The sequence below is a fragment of the Pygocentrus nattereri genome, chromosome 20, assembly GCF_015220715.1.
Source record: "Pygocentrus nattereri isolate fPygNat1 chromosome 20, fPygNat1.pri, whole genome shotgun sequence".
Lineage (NCBI taxonomy): Eukaryota > Metazoa > Chordata > Actinopteri > Characiformes > Serrasalmidae > Pygocentrus > Pygocentrus nattereri.
The window spans coordinates 32,676,172-32,694,994 of record NC_051230.1 but is presented as its reverse complement, the minus strand read 5'-3'; the positions used below and the strand labels follow the sequence as shown (position 1 = coordinate 32,694,994).

The following is an 18,823-nucleotide window of genomic DNA, read 5'->3' as shown; positions in this document are numbered from 1 at the left end:
ATGTAATTTGTTGATTGTGATTGGTTTACAGGATGGACTGCTGTCAGGAGAAGATCAACCACATCTACTTTAATAACAACAAACAGATTCAGTGGCGGTGCTAAAACATTCAAAGCGAAGCTGCTTCTGATGAATTTTGCGTATTTAATGTTTCTTTCATTTCAATTTTTCTCATTTGAAGGGAAAACGTGGAAAACTGTGTATGAATCTTATAAAGACTGCAGTCTGTATTACTATCAGACATTGAGTAAGCTCCGCCCCCTCCGTATAAATACAGCGTAATCTGCAGTGCCCGTTCCTCTGTGGTGCTGATACGATGAGGAGCTGTGATGCTATGGCTCTGCTGCTGTGTGGGATCGGTGAGTGATTCTGCAATCAGATTCATGAAAAAGCTGAACTTTAATTTTATAACTGTAAAAACTCTGAGAGACTGAGGACTTACAGACGTTACATATGTGTAACTTATGCTGAACCAATTGTGGTCATTAGGTAAGAGCATCAATTAAAGCACCGAACAATGTCTATACATTAATTCAGAGACAGATTCAGAGGGTTTGGTGTGAAATGGTCCAGGTGTCTTTACAGTGGTGATGATGGGAACCAGGGGTCGCCATGACTACAACACACATATAGACAGTTTATTTACCATCCAGAACCTCAAGAGAACCTACACGAGTCTTGTGAGTTTATATGGAATGTTGATGTTGGTAAAAAGGTGGAAAATCTGGAAAAAAAAAGTTTATTTTGTCTTACAATGCCCTGCATGTGCCCCCGTCCACCAGGAATGGATTTTAAAAAGCACATTTTAAACCAAAATCATCTGAACTCTCATAAAACAGCGTCTCAGTCATCAGGCAGTGAATTCTTAACCGTTTCATGTAGGAACTTTCTGTGAGGAGCTTTTAGAGGGGGACGCCTGGTTCCTATCACCACCACTGTGAGCAGTTCTGACTCTGTAAGTTTCTCTAGTACTGAACGTTTAACACCAAACCACCCTGAACGACTCTGTTTACACTGTATTCATTTAAATATGCAGACAGTTTGAAAGATTGGTGGAGTTCAACTTTCAATTTTTAGCATTTCAGTGTCACCACATAAGTATTACAGCTGTATTTTATACAGTATAAATCAGGTCTGTCCCGTCTTGTGTTGTGTGTTTCAGGTGTGCTGTCAGTGAGTTTGAGCTCTCAGGCTGGTTTAACTGTAGAAGCAGAACCTGGTGATGATGTCACTCTCTGGTGTAAACACAGTCTGACTAAATCAGCTCATTTATTCTGGTGTAAACACACAAATAATTCAGTGTCAGTTTATATCGCATGCAGATATTATTCATTAACATTATCCCCTCATCCCTGTTTCTTCATCCCTGAGAGTAAGAGGTCAGTGATGGGAGTGAACTCCACGTTCTCCTCTCTCACTATAACTGCAGTTAATCTCTCTGACTCAGGACTCTATTACTGCAGCACGCTGAGGGACAGATACATGATCTTCAGCAACACAACACATCTACAAATCAGAGGTAATGTACACTATTTCATTAAATTAGATTCACACACACAATCAATTTCTATGAAACTATAATAAAGAATATTGCATTATATTATGTCAAATAATTACTGGTTGAAGGCAACACTTTATTTTCAGGTCTAGTTCTCAACAATTACTTAACTATTACCATGCAATTAATAATGCTATTAATTAGAAACATGTCTATATGTTTTTTAAGCTAACTATGTGGTATAAATGATGTGATGTGTTCATAAAGTCTTCCTTTAACGCCAGTTGTTTTTTGCAGTGTCTGTAAAATTCAGTAACTGCAGGGACTTCAGTGCAAACTAATGGAGCTCTGCTGGGCCCGTGGCTTGTTAAGGGGTTGAGAAAACACTGTTACTGTAAACTGTCTTATAAAGTCCAGTATGGAAGCTTCTACAACTGGCCTACACATGATGCATCACACTCACAACTGAAACGTTATAATAAATTAACACTAAACTCAACAAACAGGTCAAAACTCATCAACACATCACAGATACACTCATACTGCGCTTCTAGTCCTGATTACAGGGGATGTTTCTGTGCAGTGGTCATTAGTCAGTGCCTATTAATGGGTAATGAATTGTTAAGGAGCTGGACTTTTTTTACTTTCCAGAGAGAAGCAGAATCTCTTCCAGGAATCCAGACGAACCCAAAAAAGGTCAGTTATTTACTGTATTTACCTGCAGGCTTTCATTGCTGCTCCTGTACATTATTAGTTTAGAACCCGTTTACAGTCTATTGTTAAACTGCACTCACGACAGCGGCAGAGACGGTTTGACCTGCACTGTTAAAGGGAGCTCCACTGATTTTTGAGTTCATACACTCAGATGTTCTTACAGTGGTGGTGATAGGAACCAGGCGTCGCCATGACTACAACTCAAATATAGACATTTTATTTACCGTCCAGAACCACCAGAGAACCTACACGACTCTTCTGACTTTATATGGAATGTATATGATGGAAAGTAGTGGTAAATCTGAAATTATAAGTTTTCTTTGGGGACTGTTTTGTGTCTCAGTGCCCTGCATGTCTCCCTCCACCATGACTGGATTTAAAACAGAGATTTTGAGGCCTCAAGCTTTTTGTATAGCTAATGACAAAATAAGCTTTTAGAGGGGGACGTCTGGCTCCTATCACCACCACTGTGAACAGCTCTCACTCTGTAAGTTTCTCTAGAAACAACGTTTCACACCAAACCAAACCAAACCAACCCAAACGACTCTGTTTACATCTGAACCTTTTAATTATGCAAAAATGGTATTATTATTATTTTTTTATTCCCATTTACATTATATCTGTGTATTTTAAAGGTGATCATGTGTTTTCTGGTGTTTTCAGTATCCTGCTCTACTCCTGAGGTGTTCCACCTGCTGACTCTGCTGTTTGGAGCTGTGATTGCGGTTCTGCTCAGTGCTCTTCTCATCCTGATCTTCACCAGACAGACCGACCGTAAAGACCAGAGAGACGGTGAGGAAAAGAATAAAGTTGAGATGTAAACTATTTACGTCTATAGCAAATACACATTTGTCTAATTCTACACATTTTCCATAGTGCTGTGTATCAGCCCACACTGTACAAGTAGAACAGGGCTGAAGCTGATTTGAGGTGTGTGTATTGTTTAGTTGATCTAAAATGTTGCTTTGTTTCATTTAAAGCAGGTATGTGATCTGAATCATAACTGCTTGTCACTATATGAAGTGCTTCTTTAGGCTGAGCCAGTTTATACAGTACATTCAGAATAAGAGCTGGAGAAGAAGCACCGTCATGTAGACCATCAGCCTCGACCGTATTAACTACACTGCTCAGCAGGAGAGCAGGGGTGGATAACTTTATTAGTTATTATTATTATTATTATTATCATTATCTGTACCTTTTTACGGCAGGAACTGCGGAGCTCCCACTGCTGGATCACCATCTTCAGTGGAGGAACACGACTGCAGTACATTATAATCAGTGCATTGACGTTAAACCAGAAGAACCTCTAATAAACTACAAATAAAAGACGTTTCACTCTATGTTGTCCTGCTACGGACGATGCCCTCTTAAAGCATGATTTTTGAAAATAAAACATTTTTAAATCAATTCTGATTCTTTAACACTGTGGTTGCTTTGTAAAGTCCTATTTAATAGGGGGAAGCGTGTGAAGAAGCCCCTCTTTAAAACATTGTCATCATATCTGCTGATGTTTATATCTACACACAGTTAGAGTGAATAAATAAAGGAACGACAACACCAGGGATCCTCATTTACATGAATTTAGTGATTATAGGACTCGTAACCCTCTGCACGGCACAGTGATATCTCAGCAAATTAAGCCGTAAATTCAGTATGTGATCTTTCTTATTTTGAGCTTGTTGTGAGAGCATTAGAAGAAGCTCATGTCCTACATCTTTTCTGTGTATTATTTTCATTTTCATTTCATAACTATCCACATCTTAATTTATTTCTACCTGACTCCTTTCCAAGTTAAACCGGCTGGGTGTTACTGCCTCTTTAAGACTGATATATGTAAATGAGCTCAGTTCTGATTGGCTGTCCTGTGTTCCCCCTGTCCTGTAGATAGGCTGTCCAGTAGATGGTGCTGTAGGTCTGACAGACAGACTGAAGTATTTAATGATAATCACTGCAGAGGAGAAAAACATTTCTATTTGGTCAGTAAAGCAGGCGCATGATTTTAAACAGCCTATTATAAAAATTATTTCATATTTAATGATCATTTGTGAAATTCTGCTTAATTGATGTCCTTCCAGCAGCTCTAATGCCCAATGATCCACTACAGAAAGTATGGAAAGATCCGGGAAGTGGATCTAGCTCCTAGTACCTAGTCCTAACAACCTGGAGCGTTCAGTTATTCCTAGTGACCAGTGATCTTTAACAGGCTAAATCTGATTGGATGGAGCCTGATGTCTACACACCTCAGAACAGGAGATTTGAAGGGTTGCCATGTTGACTGGAAACCTTCTTTCAGTTCACTAATAGAGGCCTTTCTGGAGTGAAGATGTAAGGACAGAACTTGAATTTATATTTTATTGTGTTCATGGTTTATTTCTTTATTTTTTAATTTGCATTTTTTCTGTCTATGAAAGCTAGACGATTGTAAAAAACTTCACAGGAACACTTCAGTTACAACACTTCTTAAATGTGTCTAAAACTGTTCAGCTATTTCATTGTAAAGAATCACTTACATGTTATGTGCTGTTAAAATCTGAAGCTAAAAAGCTAAACTTTTTATTTCTTGAAGGCTTGGGTTCACCACATGACTTTCAACGCCTGAACATACTATAAAAAGAATGGACGTCATTGAGTTTTTGGGGCGACTGGAATATTCGGGATCACGCTCTAAATGAAGTAGGAATCACCAGATACTGCATAAGGTCCCACCAGGCACATCAAAGGCATGGCCATTTTGAGGTGGTCAGCGTTGCTCCTGGACTGCATTCGATACCATTACAGAGCGACAGTTCAAGAAACATATTGTTTACAATCACACTATTTCAAGAATATTCCACTCAGAAAGTGGGATAGGATTTCATAAAAATCCTAGGATTAGTAATAGTTGACCAGTTTACACTAGATTACTATAGTCTGGTCAAAAAAATCAAACATATGATAAACTGTGACCGGTCAGAAATGCGGTCGAAAGGCCAAAAATCTGAGTCTACTGGATTCCCTCTCCAACTGTCGACTCTGACTGACCCAAAAATCTCCAGACTAGAGCCAACTTTGTGATTTTGCAAAGACAGAGGTTCTTGCAGGATCCCTATTTGCAAGCCTGCAGCTAGATTTTGAGATTGTTTCCCATCATGCACCTGGTGGAAATTTACAAGCAAAGACACATTTTCTTTCTCCTTTCTGTAGAGGTAAAAATGGGAAGATACATTGGCTGGGTGTGTAAAGATCTGAGGCTCAGCCCAGTTCACTGTAGAGCTGTATACTCTGGCAGATCATCGCCCAGATTGTTACTTTTTTATTTAACATAAATATTTACATATCAACAATGTAGTGATCCAGCAGTGTTGACTGTGTGTTGTGAACTAAATCATAAAAAAACAACCAAATAAAATAAGAAACCACTGTAACAGAAAGTTTAAAAAATGGAAAAAAATAACACCAATGCTTTCTCAGCAATACCATTTTTAAAAAGCACATTTCCCTACACCACGGTTACAGGCAAAGTGAACTTCCATCCATCCATTCTCCAAGCCGCTTCTCTGTCAGGGTCGCGGGGGGGGTGCTGGAGCCTATCCCAGCGGTCATCGAGCAGAAAACAGGATACACCCTGGACAGGTCGCCAGTCCATCACAAGACAGACACAGACAGTCACTCACACCCAGGGGCAGTGTAGCATGTCCAATGGGCCTGACTGCATGTCTTTGGACTGTGGGAGGAAACCCATACAGACACAGAGAGGACCCGGTCAGGGAATCGAACCCAGACCCTCCTTGCTGTGAGGCAGCAGCTTTACCCACCACACCACGGTGCCACCCCGCAAAGAGAACTTGAAATATTAAAATAGGTTACATTTAAATTATATGATACATTTAAATTAATATAATTATTGCATTAAAGTGGGTGTCTGCCTTGCAATGAGCTGATGACTAGTCCAGGGTGTATGCTGCCTTCCTAGCTTCCACCCAATGACTGCATTAAAGTGGAGCAGATTTGCCTTTTTACAGAGACCTTAAAGTAATCTCTTTATAACACATTTTAATATGCAGTGTGATTATGGAGCTAGAAAGGAGAATTCCTGTGGCATATATTTCCTCATTCCCCAATATGATAGTTGTGGCTCAGTAGGGAAAGTAAAGTTATCTGGCAACCCTGCTGGCCCTGCCCTTGGAGTTCTCACTGTAAGTATATGATTGCTTCATCATTCATTCATTGAGACTGAAGCAGAACGAAAACAGTTCTACACACTAAATCTGCACTGCTGATAAAGGATTCCTGGACAGTGATGATGAAAAACCTGATCATCCTCACTGTTTATATCCATCTAACATCAGGTGAGTTTCTGAAAATGATCTGTGTGGTTAGAATGTCCCAGAAACTGGTTCTTTTCTGTTTCTGCTGAGAAGACGGAGAGACGGCTACAGTTTATGTAACACAATGCAATAATTCCTATTTGGGATAACTTTGGGAATTGTCAGGAATCATATTGAAAATTGTAACCATCTGTGTGCATTTAGGCTGATCGAGTCTAGTTTTTTTTTATTGAGACTTGTTAGCTGAAATACCATGCTAATTGTTCAGTTAGATGATTTCATACATGTAGCCTCAGTAATGGAACCAGAACCATGTAAAAACTGCAGTCCAGTCTAAAGACTGTGTAGAGTTTCAAAGAGAGTCTGTTCATCCAGTTCAACCAGGTATTTATTTTTACAGCCTCTCACTCTCTGCAGTACTTCTACACTGCAGTTACTCCAGGAATACACTTCCCAGAGTTCACTGTGGTGGGTCTGCTGGATGGAGAGCAGTTTGTGTACTATGACAGTGACATCAGGAAGAAGATCCCAAAGACAGAGTGGATGAAGAAGGTTGATGCTGATGATCCAGATTACTGGACCAGAGAGACACAGAGAAACAGCAGGGAACTCAGGAGAGCTTCAAAGCTAATGTGGCTACAGCAATGAAGCGCTTCAACCAGACTTACGGTGAGTATGAACCTACTCAGGGCTGTAAACCCTGACCTCCAGCTCTACAGTAACAGTAATGCCTAAGCGTCAGAGGCGGCGTCTGAATGTATGGAGGTGTTTTAACAGAGACAATCAGTCAGATTATGCTTTTCTGTTCTTGGTTCACCAACTCAACATCTTTACAGACTTAAATATACAAGCAGCCCAGCATATTTTCAAATATACAGTGGATTATGCTGGACAGTCCACTGTGTGCTTCAGTTGTTTAACAAGTCTCTAGATTTATTATTAAATAATATTCAATAATACAGTAACATTGTAGTGCATTTGATGTCATCCATGCTTCTATTACTGAAGCTGATGAAGAATGTCTATAAAACTAGTGTTACTGAAGAAGCCAGTTACAGCACTGCATTACAGTTGTGAGCAGTTTTGTTGAGGATGAGTGACAGCTGGGTTTGTTTAAATAGTTACAGTAATTTGAAGAGTTTGATGTAAGAGTATTTTCATATTTAATAAGCAGCAGCACATTTCAAATGTAACACTGCGCTATGCTGAACTACATGTGCTGATTGAGCTCAGGTCTGGATGAATTCAGTGTATAGTGGTATACAGTGGATGTAGAGTGCTGAAAGGTGCAGTCAGTGATGAACAGAGAACTGAGCTGAACTCATTCTGTGTGTATGCATTTACCAGGTTTATGCCACACTGTTGGGACCACAACCTGTTCATACACTCCCCACATTGTGGGGAACATTCTTCCTTGTGGGGACCAGCTTGTGGTCATTGAGTCATTAAGTTTTACACTGATGTTTTGAAGTTTTAAGTTTAGGGTAAAGTTAAGGTTAGAGTTAAGGTTAAAGTTAGGGTAAGGATTAGGGTTAGGCTAGTAGTAGTTAGGGTTAAGGTTTGGGTGAGTCTCCAGGAAATTCTATGTAATGTCCCCACAATCCACAGAAACAAACATATGTGTGTCTGCAGGAGTTCACATAGTGCAGTTTATAGTTGGCTGTGAACTGGATGATGATGGAACCAGGAGACGATACATGCAGCACGGCTATGATGGAGAAGACTACATCAGTCTGGATCTGAAGACTCTCACCTGGACTGCAGCCAACGCTAAAGCGGTGACTACCAAACAGAAGTGGGATGGTCTGGGTGAAGCTGCTAGACAGAGGGCCTACCTGGAGAATGAGTGTATTGATTGGTTACAGAAGTATGTGGAATATGGCAGATCTACTCTTGAGAGGAAAGGTACAGTGATCTGATCTGTTACTGTAACTGTAGCTGTAGTTCTGAAACAGATATTTTAAAAAATAATAAATAAAAATAACAGAAAACCATAATTACATGCTCTGAATTAACTACATAAGTTAAAATGCTATTAATATTCAGGAGGGGATGTTTTTAGTGTAAAAATCATCCTAAAAGGCCTGTTTCTGGTGCACTTTTATTTTGAAATAAAACTCAAAAATAACATTTCCATTTCATAGATTTTTTTTTTTATAACAAACCAATAAATCTTCAATCTTGTGCATTTAATGTATAAAAATATTAGGCTATTTCAAGAGCTGAAAGCTTAAGTTTTTTTTATATTTCTTACAGAAGCTTTAACTATGTTAAATCACGGACTCGGATATTTTTGAAGCTGAAAGAAAAAACACTGAACATATAAAAAGAAGTATAAAAAAAATGAAATATGAAAACTATAAGGACGTATAAAATATAAAAGTATAAACGTTCAGCAGCCAAAACACAAATGGTGGGCAGAGTTTGTAAAATTAACTGGATGTATAATTATTGTTGAGGAGGGGTTTCAAAGCAGACGTCTGTCAAATTTCTTACACAATGACCTCAATTTGATAAGCAGAAGGTCATTATGGACCTCTATTAATTTGAAGGCATTTATCTGCCTATGAGCAGAAACTGTGGTCCCCTTTGAGGCCCACCTTAACAAATCCCAGATCCACCACTGACATCACTCCAGTTTTAGCATCTCTACCAGCTCCCAGCTCATTACGGAGTCCAGTAAGATCAGCTTCTCAGTTTCCTCTGACTGTTCCTCTGTTTTGGCTTAAAGTGGAAGCAGACATGGCTTTGACTTTGGAACAACTGACATCAGACAGACGTCCTCAGTGATTGTTTTCACATCTAAGATTAAAAGGCATTTTTATCAGTTTCAGTGACTGATGAATGGCTTGTGTTTAGTGAGGATCTGCTGTGTTACTGTTACCGCATGTTTGTGTTAATGAAACTGCTGCAAGAGGAAAACTGACAGTGAGACAAATCTGTCCATTTATTGTGAAGCCCTTTGGTTTTAAATGTACTATTTTATTATAGTTTATATGCTTTCTTCTTATTGTCTCTATCTGTCTCTCTCTCACTCTCTCTTGTCTCTCTCTCTCTCTCTCTCTCTCTCTCTCTCTCTCTCTCTCTCTCTCTGTCTCTCTCTCCCTCACTCTCTCTTGTCTCTCTCTCTCTCTCTCTCTCTCTCTCTCTCTCTTGTCTCTCTCTCTCTCTCTCTCTCTCTCTCTTTCTCTTTCTCTCTGTCTCTCTTTCCGTCACTCTCTCTCTCTCTCTCTCTCCCTCACTGTCTCCCTCTCTCTCCGTCTCTCTCTCTTTCTTTCTCTCTCTCTCTCTGTGTCTCTCTCTCTCTGTCTCTCTCTCCCTCACTCTCTCTTGTCTCTCTCTCTATTACTCTCTGTCTCTCTCTCTCTCTGTCTCTCTCTCTTTCTCTCTATCTCTCTCCGTCTCTCTCTCTTTCTTTCTCTCTCTCTCTGTGTGTGTCTCTCTCTCTCTGTCTCTCTCTCCCTCACTCTCTCTTGTCTCTCTCTCTGTCTCGCTCTGTCTCTCTCTTTCCCTCTCTCTCTCTCTATTGCTCTCTGTCTCTCTCTCTCTGTCTCTCTCTCTTTCCCTCTATCTCTCTCTCTCTGTATCTCTCTCTCTCTGTCTCTCTCTCTCTCTCTCTCTCTCTCTCTCTCTCTCTCTCCAGTTCCTCCTGAGGTGTCTCTGTTCCAGAAGGACTCTTCTTCTCCAGTGGTGTGTCATGCTACAGGTTTCTTCCCCAAAGCAGTGATGATCGCCTGGCAGAAGAATGGAGAGGATCTGCATGAGGACGTGGAGCTCAGAGAGACGCTACCCAACCAGGATGGAACCTTCCAGAAGAGGAGCGTTCTGGCCGTCTCACCTGAGGAGCTGAAAAAGAATAAATACACCTGTGTTGTTCAGCACAGTGGATTAGAGAGGGAGATGGTGCTGCAGGTGTCTGATTATAGAGTCCTGTCAGGTAGGAGAACATCTTTCTGAAGTAAAGGAACTGTACTTCAACATTTATTTTAATGTGACAGATTAAAAACACTCTGATGGAACTCTGGTGTTTCAGGTGGAGGATCAGTTGGACTCATCGGTGGTGCTGTGTTTGCTGGTCTCCTGCTTGTCGTCATTGCTTGTGTTGGAGTTTTGAGTTGGAGGAGGAAGTCTGGTGAGTGCAGAGAGACGGACACATTGAGTTACTGAGAACAAAGTTCTTACACAGATTTCCCAATAACACAACATTGATCCAGTAAAATGATTCCTGTGTGTTATTTCAGAAAGTTTCTCTCTATAATCTGAGAAGCTGAAGGGTGTTTTGGTAAAAGTCTGAATTTTCTTGTGTTACATACATCTGTGTACCGTATGTATAATATATGTTTTATAGTCTGTTACAGTGGGTTGCAAAAGTATTCATACCCCTTGAACTTTTCCATATTTTGTCACATTACAACCACAAACATAAATATATTTCACTGGAATTTAATGTGAAAGACCAACACAAAGTGGTATACAATTGTGAAGTGGAAAGAAAATTATACATGAATCAAAACATTTTTTACAAATAAAAAACTAATAAGTGCGACGTGCAAAAGTATTCAGCCCCCCTGAGTCAATACTTTGTGGAGCCACCTTTTGCTGCAATTACAGCTGCAAGTCTTTTAGGGTATGTCTCCACCAGCTTTGCACATCTAGTGACTGAAATTCTTGCCCATTCCTCCTTGCAAAACAGCTCAAGCTCAGTCAGATTGGATGGAGAGCGTTTGTGAACAGCAGTTTTGAGATCTTGCCACAAATTCTCAATTGGGTTTAGGTCTGGACTCTGACTGGGCCATTCTAACACATGAATATTCTTTTTTTTAAACCACTCCATTGTAGCTCTGGCTTTATGTTTAGGGTCGTTGTCCTGCTGGAAGGTGAACCTCCGCCCCAGTCTCAAATCTTTTGCTGACTCCAACAGGTTTTCTTCCAAGATTGCCCTGTATTTGGCTCCATCCATCTTCCCATCAACTTTGACCAACTTCCCGGTCCCTGCTGAAGAGAAGCACCCCCAGAGCATGATGCTGCCACCACCATATTTGACAGTGGGGATGGTGTTTTCAGAGTGATGTGCAGTGTTATTTCTCCGCCACGCATAGCGTTTTGCATTGTGGCCAAAAAGTTCTATTTTGGTCTCGTCTGACCAAAGCACCTTCTTCCACATGTTTGCTGTGTCCTCAACATGGCTTCTGGCAAACTGCAAACGGGACTTCTTATGGTTTTCTTTTAACAATGGCTTTCTCCTTGCCACTCTTCCATAAAGACCACATTTGTGTAGTGCACGACTAATTGTTGTCCTGTGGACAGTTTCCCCCACCTGAGCTGTGGCTCTCTGCATTTCATCCAGAGTCACCATGGGCCTCTTGGCTGCCTCTCTGATCAGTGATCTCCTTGTTCGGCCTGTAAGTTTAGGTGGACGGCCTTGTCTTGGCAGGTTTACTGTGGTGCCATACTCTTTCCATTTCCGGATAATGGATTGAACAGTGCTCCGTGAGATGTTCAAAGCTTGGGAAATCTTTTTATAACCTAAGCCTGCTTTAAACTTCTCCAAAACCATATTCCTAACCTGTCTGGTGTGTTCTTTGGACTTCATGATGCTGTTTGCTCCCCAATATTCTCTTAACCAACATCTGAGGCCGTCACGGAGCAGCTGTATTTGTACTGAGATTAGATTACACACAGGTGGACCCTTTTGAGTCATTAGCAGTCATCAGGCAACTTCTGAATGCAATTGGTTGCACTCAGGGAAAAGGGGGCTGAATACTTTTGCACGTCGCACTTATTAGTTTTTTATTTGTAAAAAATGTTTTGATTCATGTATAATTTTCTTTCCACTTCACAATTGTATACCACTTTGTGTTGGTCTTTCACATTAAATTCCAGTGAAATATATTTATGTTTGTGGTTGTAATGTGACAAAATATGGAAAAGTTCAAGGGGTATGAATACTTTTGCAACCCACTGTATGTGCAGCTGTTCCGATCATCTGCAGTTCAAGTTATTTAGCCTCTCTGACTGTTTGTATTGTTTAGTTCTCTTCTATAACACGTCTCTCAGTGTTAAAACTCATGTATATTTTTATATGTTTCAGCCTGTGTTTCTTCAGACATCTCCAGCACTTCATCTAAAGGATGATCAGCTGCAGCACACAGTACTGATGAAGCTTGTAAGGGTTCATTTTTCACATATTTATTAGATATTTAGTTTATTTGTTCTTTATTTCATCTTTAAAAAAAGGAATTATTAGGAAAAACTAATAAATAAAGAAACAAAGAATAAATGATAAATAAATTATTTTCAACATGAAAAAGCAATTAAAATGGAATGAGTCCGATCCCTGGTGATGCTACAGTCGTCCGTAGCCGGGAGTCCAAGAGAGCACAATTGGCCTCACTCTCTCTGGGTGGGTAGGGTGGCCCCTCCTTCTCCCCCCATCACTCAACATGATGTCTGTTAGCTGATGTAACAGATCTGGCGGTCGGCGCTTTCCTCCTTCGGCTGTCCCATGATGTTGCATGAGTGGCAGTTCGAAAATATGCCGTGGTTGGTTTCACAGGTCTCGGAGGAAGCCTGTGTTAGTCTTCATCCTCCTAACGTTGGTAGCATCATGTGACTGGGGGAGTCCTAACTAGCGGGTGGAATTGGAGACGACTAAATTGGGGAAAAAATCATATAAAAAAAATTAAAAAAAAGAAAGAAAGAAAGAAAAACAAAACCTGCTCAAGTAAAAACATTACAAAACATAACAAAAATAACAAAAAAAATAATAAGAATAAAACAAAATAAAAAAATAAAATAAAAACTAAAATAACAAAAATAATTGGAAGAAAAAAAATGGCATGTGGCTGGATATTGTCTATAAGTTAGATGACCGCACTTATTGACCAGTTTATTAATATGAAATTTAAAGATGAGCTTCTTATCCAGTCAGATGCCAAGGTATGTACCCTTTGTGACTCCTGTCAGGGTAGTAATATTCAGAGTATTGAAATCATTGTAAGAACATCTGGAGAGCAGCATAAACTTAGTTTTCTTGGAAGCACCAGCAATACTAAAGCTAAGTTTGTACAGGGTTTTTCAACTGCTACTTGAGCAGATTCGGCAGATTAGTCTAAAATTGTGTACAAGTGCACGTTGCAGGCAGAGGTGGAGGCAGCAAGATCATTGATATATATGCTAAAAAAACTGGACCCAGAATTGAGCCCTGTGGTACTGTTAGTGCCAATCATTGTTTTCTGTTTGAGAGGAAATTTTGGGCCCATTGCAGTTCATCATTGTTAAAGCCAATCATTTGTAATTATCCTAAAAGAAGACTGTGGTTGAGAGTCCAAAGCTTTTGTTAAGTTAATGAAAACAACAGCACAGAGCTTCTTCCTGTCTGAGGCCATGTAGAGACCATTTAAGACCAGTGTGGTCTCAGAGCTGGTGCTGTGTTTTTGTCTAAAGCCAGATTGAAAGTTAAACAGAACAGAATTTCTATAAGAAATTATTTGAGTTGGCTGTTCATTCTAACATTTTAGCTAAACGTGACAGTTTTGAGATCAGACTATAATCATTTAGATCTGCCACCTCTCCTCCTTTACGCAGTGGGATAACTTGAGCTGTTTTCAAGATGTTGGGAATTCTATAAGATAACAGAAAGAGAAAATATTAATACAATAGAAAGATGTGATAGAGTGATAGAGTCTCAGCTATAAATACTAAACTATACATTTCTTTCAACACTGTGATCAGTAATTTGGATTTGTTTGGATTTTTGCTCAAAGAGAAATATGAGTATATTATATTCGTAGGGTATGTGGGAGGTTTGGGCTGGGAATACAAAGGGGGCAAAGGCTCAATGCAGATTAGGTCCTAGATCTACTATCAATATCTATTGGCATATTTGAGCAAATATCACTGGCATTGCATCATCTAGAACTCAAATCAGAGTAAAACATGTTATGTCCGGAAATCTGTTAACCAAAGCTGTTTGGTTGAATTCCATCAAATCTGGAGAACGATGGTCGGTTCCAGAGGAGGTTTCAATTCTCAATAAAAGTGAAGCCAGTGCAGAGTCAAGGTATTTATAGTAAATTATGGAGTTTTAAAATGTGACTGAAACATCCTGCTCCTCTAGCCAGGGGTGGGATTGGACAAAACAGCTTTCCTGCAGTCCTTTATAGAAGACTGAATGGATATGAAGTCTCTATTTAACAGTGCTGTGATGTCTTTGAGCTCTGATGAAATAAAAACTCTATGAAACACTAAATTAAGTAGTTACAAGCACATGGATGAGGATAAATATGTGAAAAAATGAATCCAAAACATCTGAATATATTTTATGTCCACGCTCTAGTGGTCTGTGGGGCTGTAGTCAGTTGGTAGTGGCTGGTAGAGAAATGAAAACATCGCAGTCGCAGACCACTGAGTTTACTGAGCTAAACCCCCCAAACTGAAGACAGGTGGAGGCAGCAAGATCATTGATATATATGCTAAAAAAAACTGGACCCATGATTGAGCCCTGTGGTACTATTAGTGCCAATCATTGTTTTCTGTTTGAGAGGAAATTTTTGGCCCATTGCAGTTCATCATTGTTAAAGCCATTTGTAATTATCCTAAAAGAAGACTGTGGTTGAGTGTCCAAAGCTTTTGTTAAGTTAATGAAAACAACAGCACAGAGCTTCTTTCTGTCTGAGGCCATGTAGAGACCATTTAAGACCATTTTTTGCACACTAGGACAGGGTTTCTCAACCTGTGGCCTGCAGACCGCTCTAGTGGTCTGTGGGGCTGTAGTCAGTTGGTAGTGGCTGGTAGAGACGCAGAAATTAAAACATCGCAGTCGCAGACCACTGAGTTTACTGAGCTAAACCCCCCAAACTGAAGACACTCCAGACCAAACAATGACCCCAGTGGGAACCACAACATTTTCCACATTTTCAGACATTTTCCAGTGAAAAGTATTTTAAAAATTATTTTATTTTTTTTGTGTGCTGCAGTGCTTTGTAGTTATAAACAGGTGGGCCTTGGGGTGGGAAAGGTTGAGAACCCCAGCACTAGGATGTAGCATACTGTATACAGTATATATGTACATAATAAATGTTTAACTGCATATTTTGAGGTATATATTTGTATATATGTATGTAGATATGTATATATTTGTATATATGTATTGTACACATGTATATATGTATATGCATAAAACATATTTAATATGTAATATTGCATTATTTTTTACTGAACCAGAATGACAAATATTTTACTAAATGTTTCATACTCTGAATATGCACTTTGTTTTGAGCAGGTGTCTTCACTTCAGAGTCTCCTAGAGCATGTTCACTCTGACATCACACTTACTGAGATCACAAGCATGAAGACACGTCAGCGTCACATCGTCACTGTCAGAGTTAAACCTCGTAACAGTTACTTTACAGACGAAGGACGTTATGATGGACGTTATGCAGGAAATTTGTTTAGACGATTTAAAGGGCGAATTGAGTTTTCAAATGATGTTAAAAATGTGGATGATTATTAAATCTTTAACAGTTAAAACACTTTTCAGTGCCCATTTCTCTTTTGCAGACACCTCCAGGTCCAAACATGCGGCTCAACACAGCAGTTCATTTAGTACCCACGATGCTCTACAGCTACCAGAACACTGCAAACGCTGAAGTGTTTTATTTTAGTTCAACCCTCAAAGTGACTTCATGTCCTCACAAGTAAACAAACTTGTTTTATTCAGCCTAAATAGTCGCATTCAAATTAAAGTCGTTTTGGGAGTTTAATTAAACAAGAAGAATGAAAACAAAGCTCAGAATCAAAACGGTAGAATATGTCAACACAGGTGATGCTGAATATTCACTGAATAAAACTTTTACTGCCTGAAACAAACTCCAAATGCTAAATTCAGTGCTGGAGCACCACCTGGTGGATACAAGACCTCATTCTCTTCTATGGCAAACAGTGTAAGCTTCTGGTTTACTTTAATGCAATTTCTTGATACGTGGGTATCGTCCCTGGATTTAATCCAACTAATCTTTAGTTTTTACTTTTTTATTTATCTACTCAGTGCCTGAGAACAGCAACATGAAGGTGCTTGGTTAGTGTAGTGGTTAACACCTTTGCCTTCTACGCTGTAGACTGGGATTCAATCCCCCACCAGGGCAAACACCCTACACTATACCAATAAGGGTCCTTGGGCAAGACTCCTAACACCACCTTGGCCTACCTGTGTAAAATTATTATATTGTAAGTCGCTCTGGATAAGAGCGTCAGCCAAATGTAAGGAAAGCATTCTTAAGAAATGCTACTGGATCTACTTTTCAATTATATTTTATGAAACACATTAGAACTTCCAGCTCTATCTGGGCAACTCTTACAGTCTAGTACGTACGAGGCTGTCGCACGTTTAAAAAGTAAACCTTTTTTTCAAGAGTAATAGCTGTTTGTGTTATTCTTACAAATGTTACAACCCCAATTCCAGTGAAGTTGGGACGTTGTGTAAAACATAAATAAAAACAGAAAACGATGATTTGCAAATCCTTTTCAACCTATATTCAATTGAATACACTACAAAGACGAGATATTTAATGTTCAAATGGATAAACTTTATTGTTTTTTGCAAATATTCACTCATTTTGAATTTGATGCCTGCAACCAGTTCACGTTCAACAGAGCAGATGGCGTGAAAAACAGTCAAAGCAAAAGACTGCAATATCATGAAAAGCGTTGCAAGGCTTCAAGGGGCAAATGGCATGGTGAGGCATGATGGTAGACCTGGTTGAGGACCAAGGATGAGGATGGCATTGTGGTGCTTGAGGCCAGTGGTGCCACAGTGAGGAAGCGGATGGCATGGCAGGCAGTGGAGAAAGCAGATGGTGGTCGGGTGGAGCACCGTTGTTACTGCCATCACTCCCAGTTGCGTGGGAGTGGATGCAGCGTGCTGTGGGGAGTTCTGCCTTGCGTGAGAGGAGTGTCTGCAGCAAGGGCGTGTCCCTTGGTTGAAGACTGAGAGTGCTCTCTGCCCAGCAGTGAGTGCCCTGCAGCGTTTGTTCCAGGACACCCAGGAACTTGGTCCAAGCTGGTGGGTCGCTGGGATGGTCAACCTTTAAAGGAATGAGGGTGGAGGGTTATGTAATGACCTACTACTGGCTGGTGAGTCATAGGCTCGCTGATGGCTGCACCAGGAGGATCATGGGAAGCGCGGATGTTGGTCACAGTTAGCGTAGAGCTGATTGGTGGTGACCTCCTCCTTGAGTGCAGAATCACGGCCTCCCCTCTGTCTCACAATATATTACCATGATGTATTTGAGTTGGAGCTCTGCTGCTGTTTGTGTCAGGATTGCAGGAAGCTGTTAGCTCATTGTTTCAGTTAATATATGATTGTAATTACTGTTCATATTCATCGCTCATATTCCTTTGGGCATCTGACAGGTGTGTACTATGCACTGTGTGTGTTATTAGGAGGATTATTAGTGGACGCTGTAGTTTACATGATCATAATTAATCAGCTCTGTGACTCGTGCATGAAGACAACACGTGAAATCGCGCAGAGTGTAAATGTGGTGTGTGTTAGTGTGAATGTGTGTGTCTATCTGTTCCTGCACACATTTTTATCGGAAATTCTTGCCACACGGCTTGAGACTGTTTTAGGAGGTATAATACATACTGATCAAACAGGATTTGTAAGCCATAGACTATCCTTCTTTAATATAAGGAGAGTCATGAATATTCTCTATACTTCAGCTCCTTCCCCACCCTCAGAAATGTTACTTTTGTTAGATTCTGAAAAAGCCTTTGATCGTGTGGAATGGAATTATATATTAAGATTAAGTGACCCTTATTAGTCCCACAACAGGGAAATTTCACCTCGGCATTTAACCCATCCGTGAAGTGAAACATCACATGCACTCTAGTGAGCACACTTGCCCGGAGCGGTGGGCAGCCCAATCCGCAGCGCCCGGGGAGCAGTTTGGGGTTAGGTGTCTTGCTCAAGGACACCTCAGTCATGTGCTGTCGGCTCTGGGGATCGAACCGGCGACCTTCCGGTCACGAGGCTGGATCCCTAACCTCCAGCCCACGACTGCCCCGTATATATTTTACACACTGCATAGATTTGGTTTCGGTCCTATATATATATCATGGATTAAACTTTTATACACTTCTCGTTTAGCGTCGGTGCGCACTAATGGGCTCTGCTCGGATTTCTTCCCCCTTCAGAAAGGTACACGTCAGGGTGACCCCCTCTCACCCCTAATCTTCGCAATCGCAATAGAGCCTCTAGCAATTGCTATACGTACAGCATCTGGAATTCAGGGAATTACTC

General features: G+C 40.3%; 2 protein-coding genes across 2 annotated transcripts in view; both read left to right on the top strand.

The window, feature by feature from the left end:
• The window catches only part of LOC108416077 (H-2 class I histocompatibility antigen, Q9 alpha chain-like), a 471,933-nt gene that overhangs the window by 403,849 nt on the left and 49,261 nt on the right, over positions 1–18,823 (top strand). The window lies entirely within an intron of this gene.
• On the top strand, positions 254–3,571 carry LOC119261835. The gene is made up of 5 exons (XM_037531724.1): positions 254–359; positions 1,163–1,519; positions 2,150–2,194; positions 2,876–3,004; positions 3,421–3,571. Exons 1-5 carry the CDS (start codon positions 317–319, stop codon positions 3,534–3,536), a joined length of 690 nt encoding a protein of 229 aa, XP_037387621.1. The 5' UTR covers positions 254–316; the 3' UTR covers positions 3,537–3,571.

What these genes read in the sequence shown, in the direction of transcription:
- LOC119261835 (XM_037531724.1), top strand. Translation starts at nt 317, where the DNA reads ATGAGGAGCTGTGATGCTATGGCTCTGCTGCTGTGTGGGATCG. An exon ending in AACACATCTACAAATCAGAG is followed by an intron (nt 1,520 to 2,149) that starts GTAATGTACACT and finishes TTTACTTTCCAG; the next exon opens with AGAGAAGCAGAATCTCTTCC. An exon ending in CCGTAAAGACCAGAGAGACG is followed by an intron (nt 3,005 to 3,420) that starts GTGAGGAAAAGA and finishes TTTTTACGGCAG; the next exon opens with GAACTGCGGAGCTCCCACTG.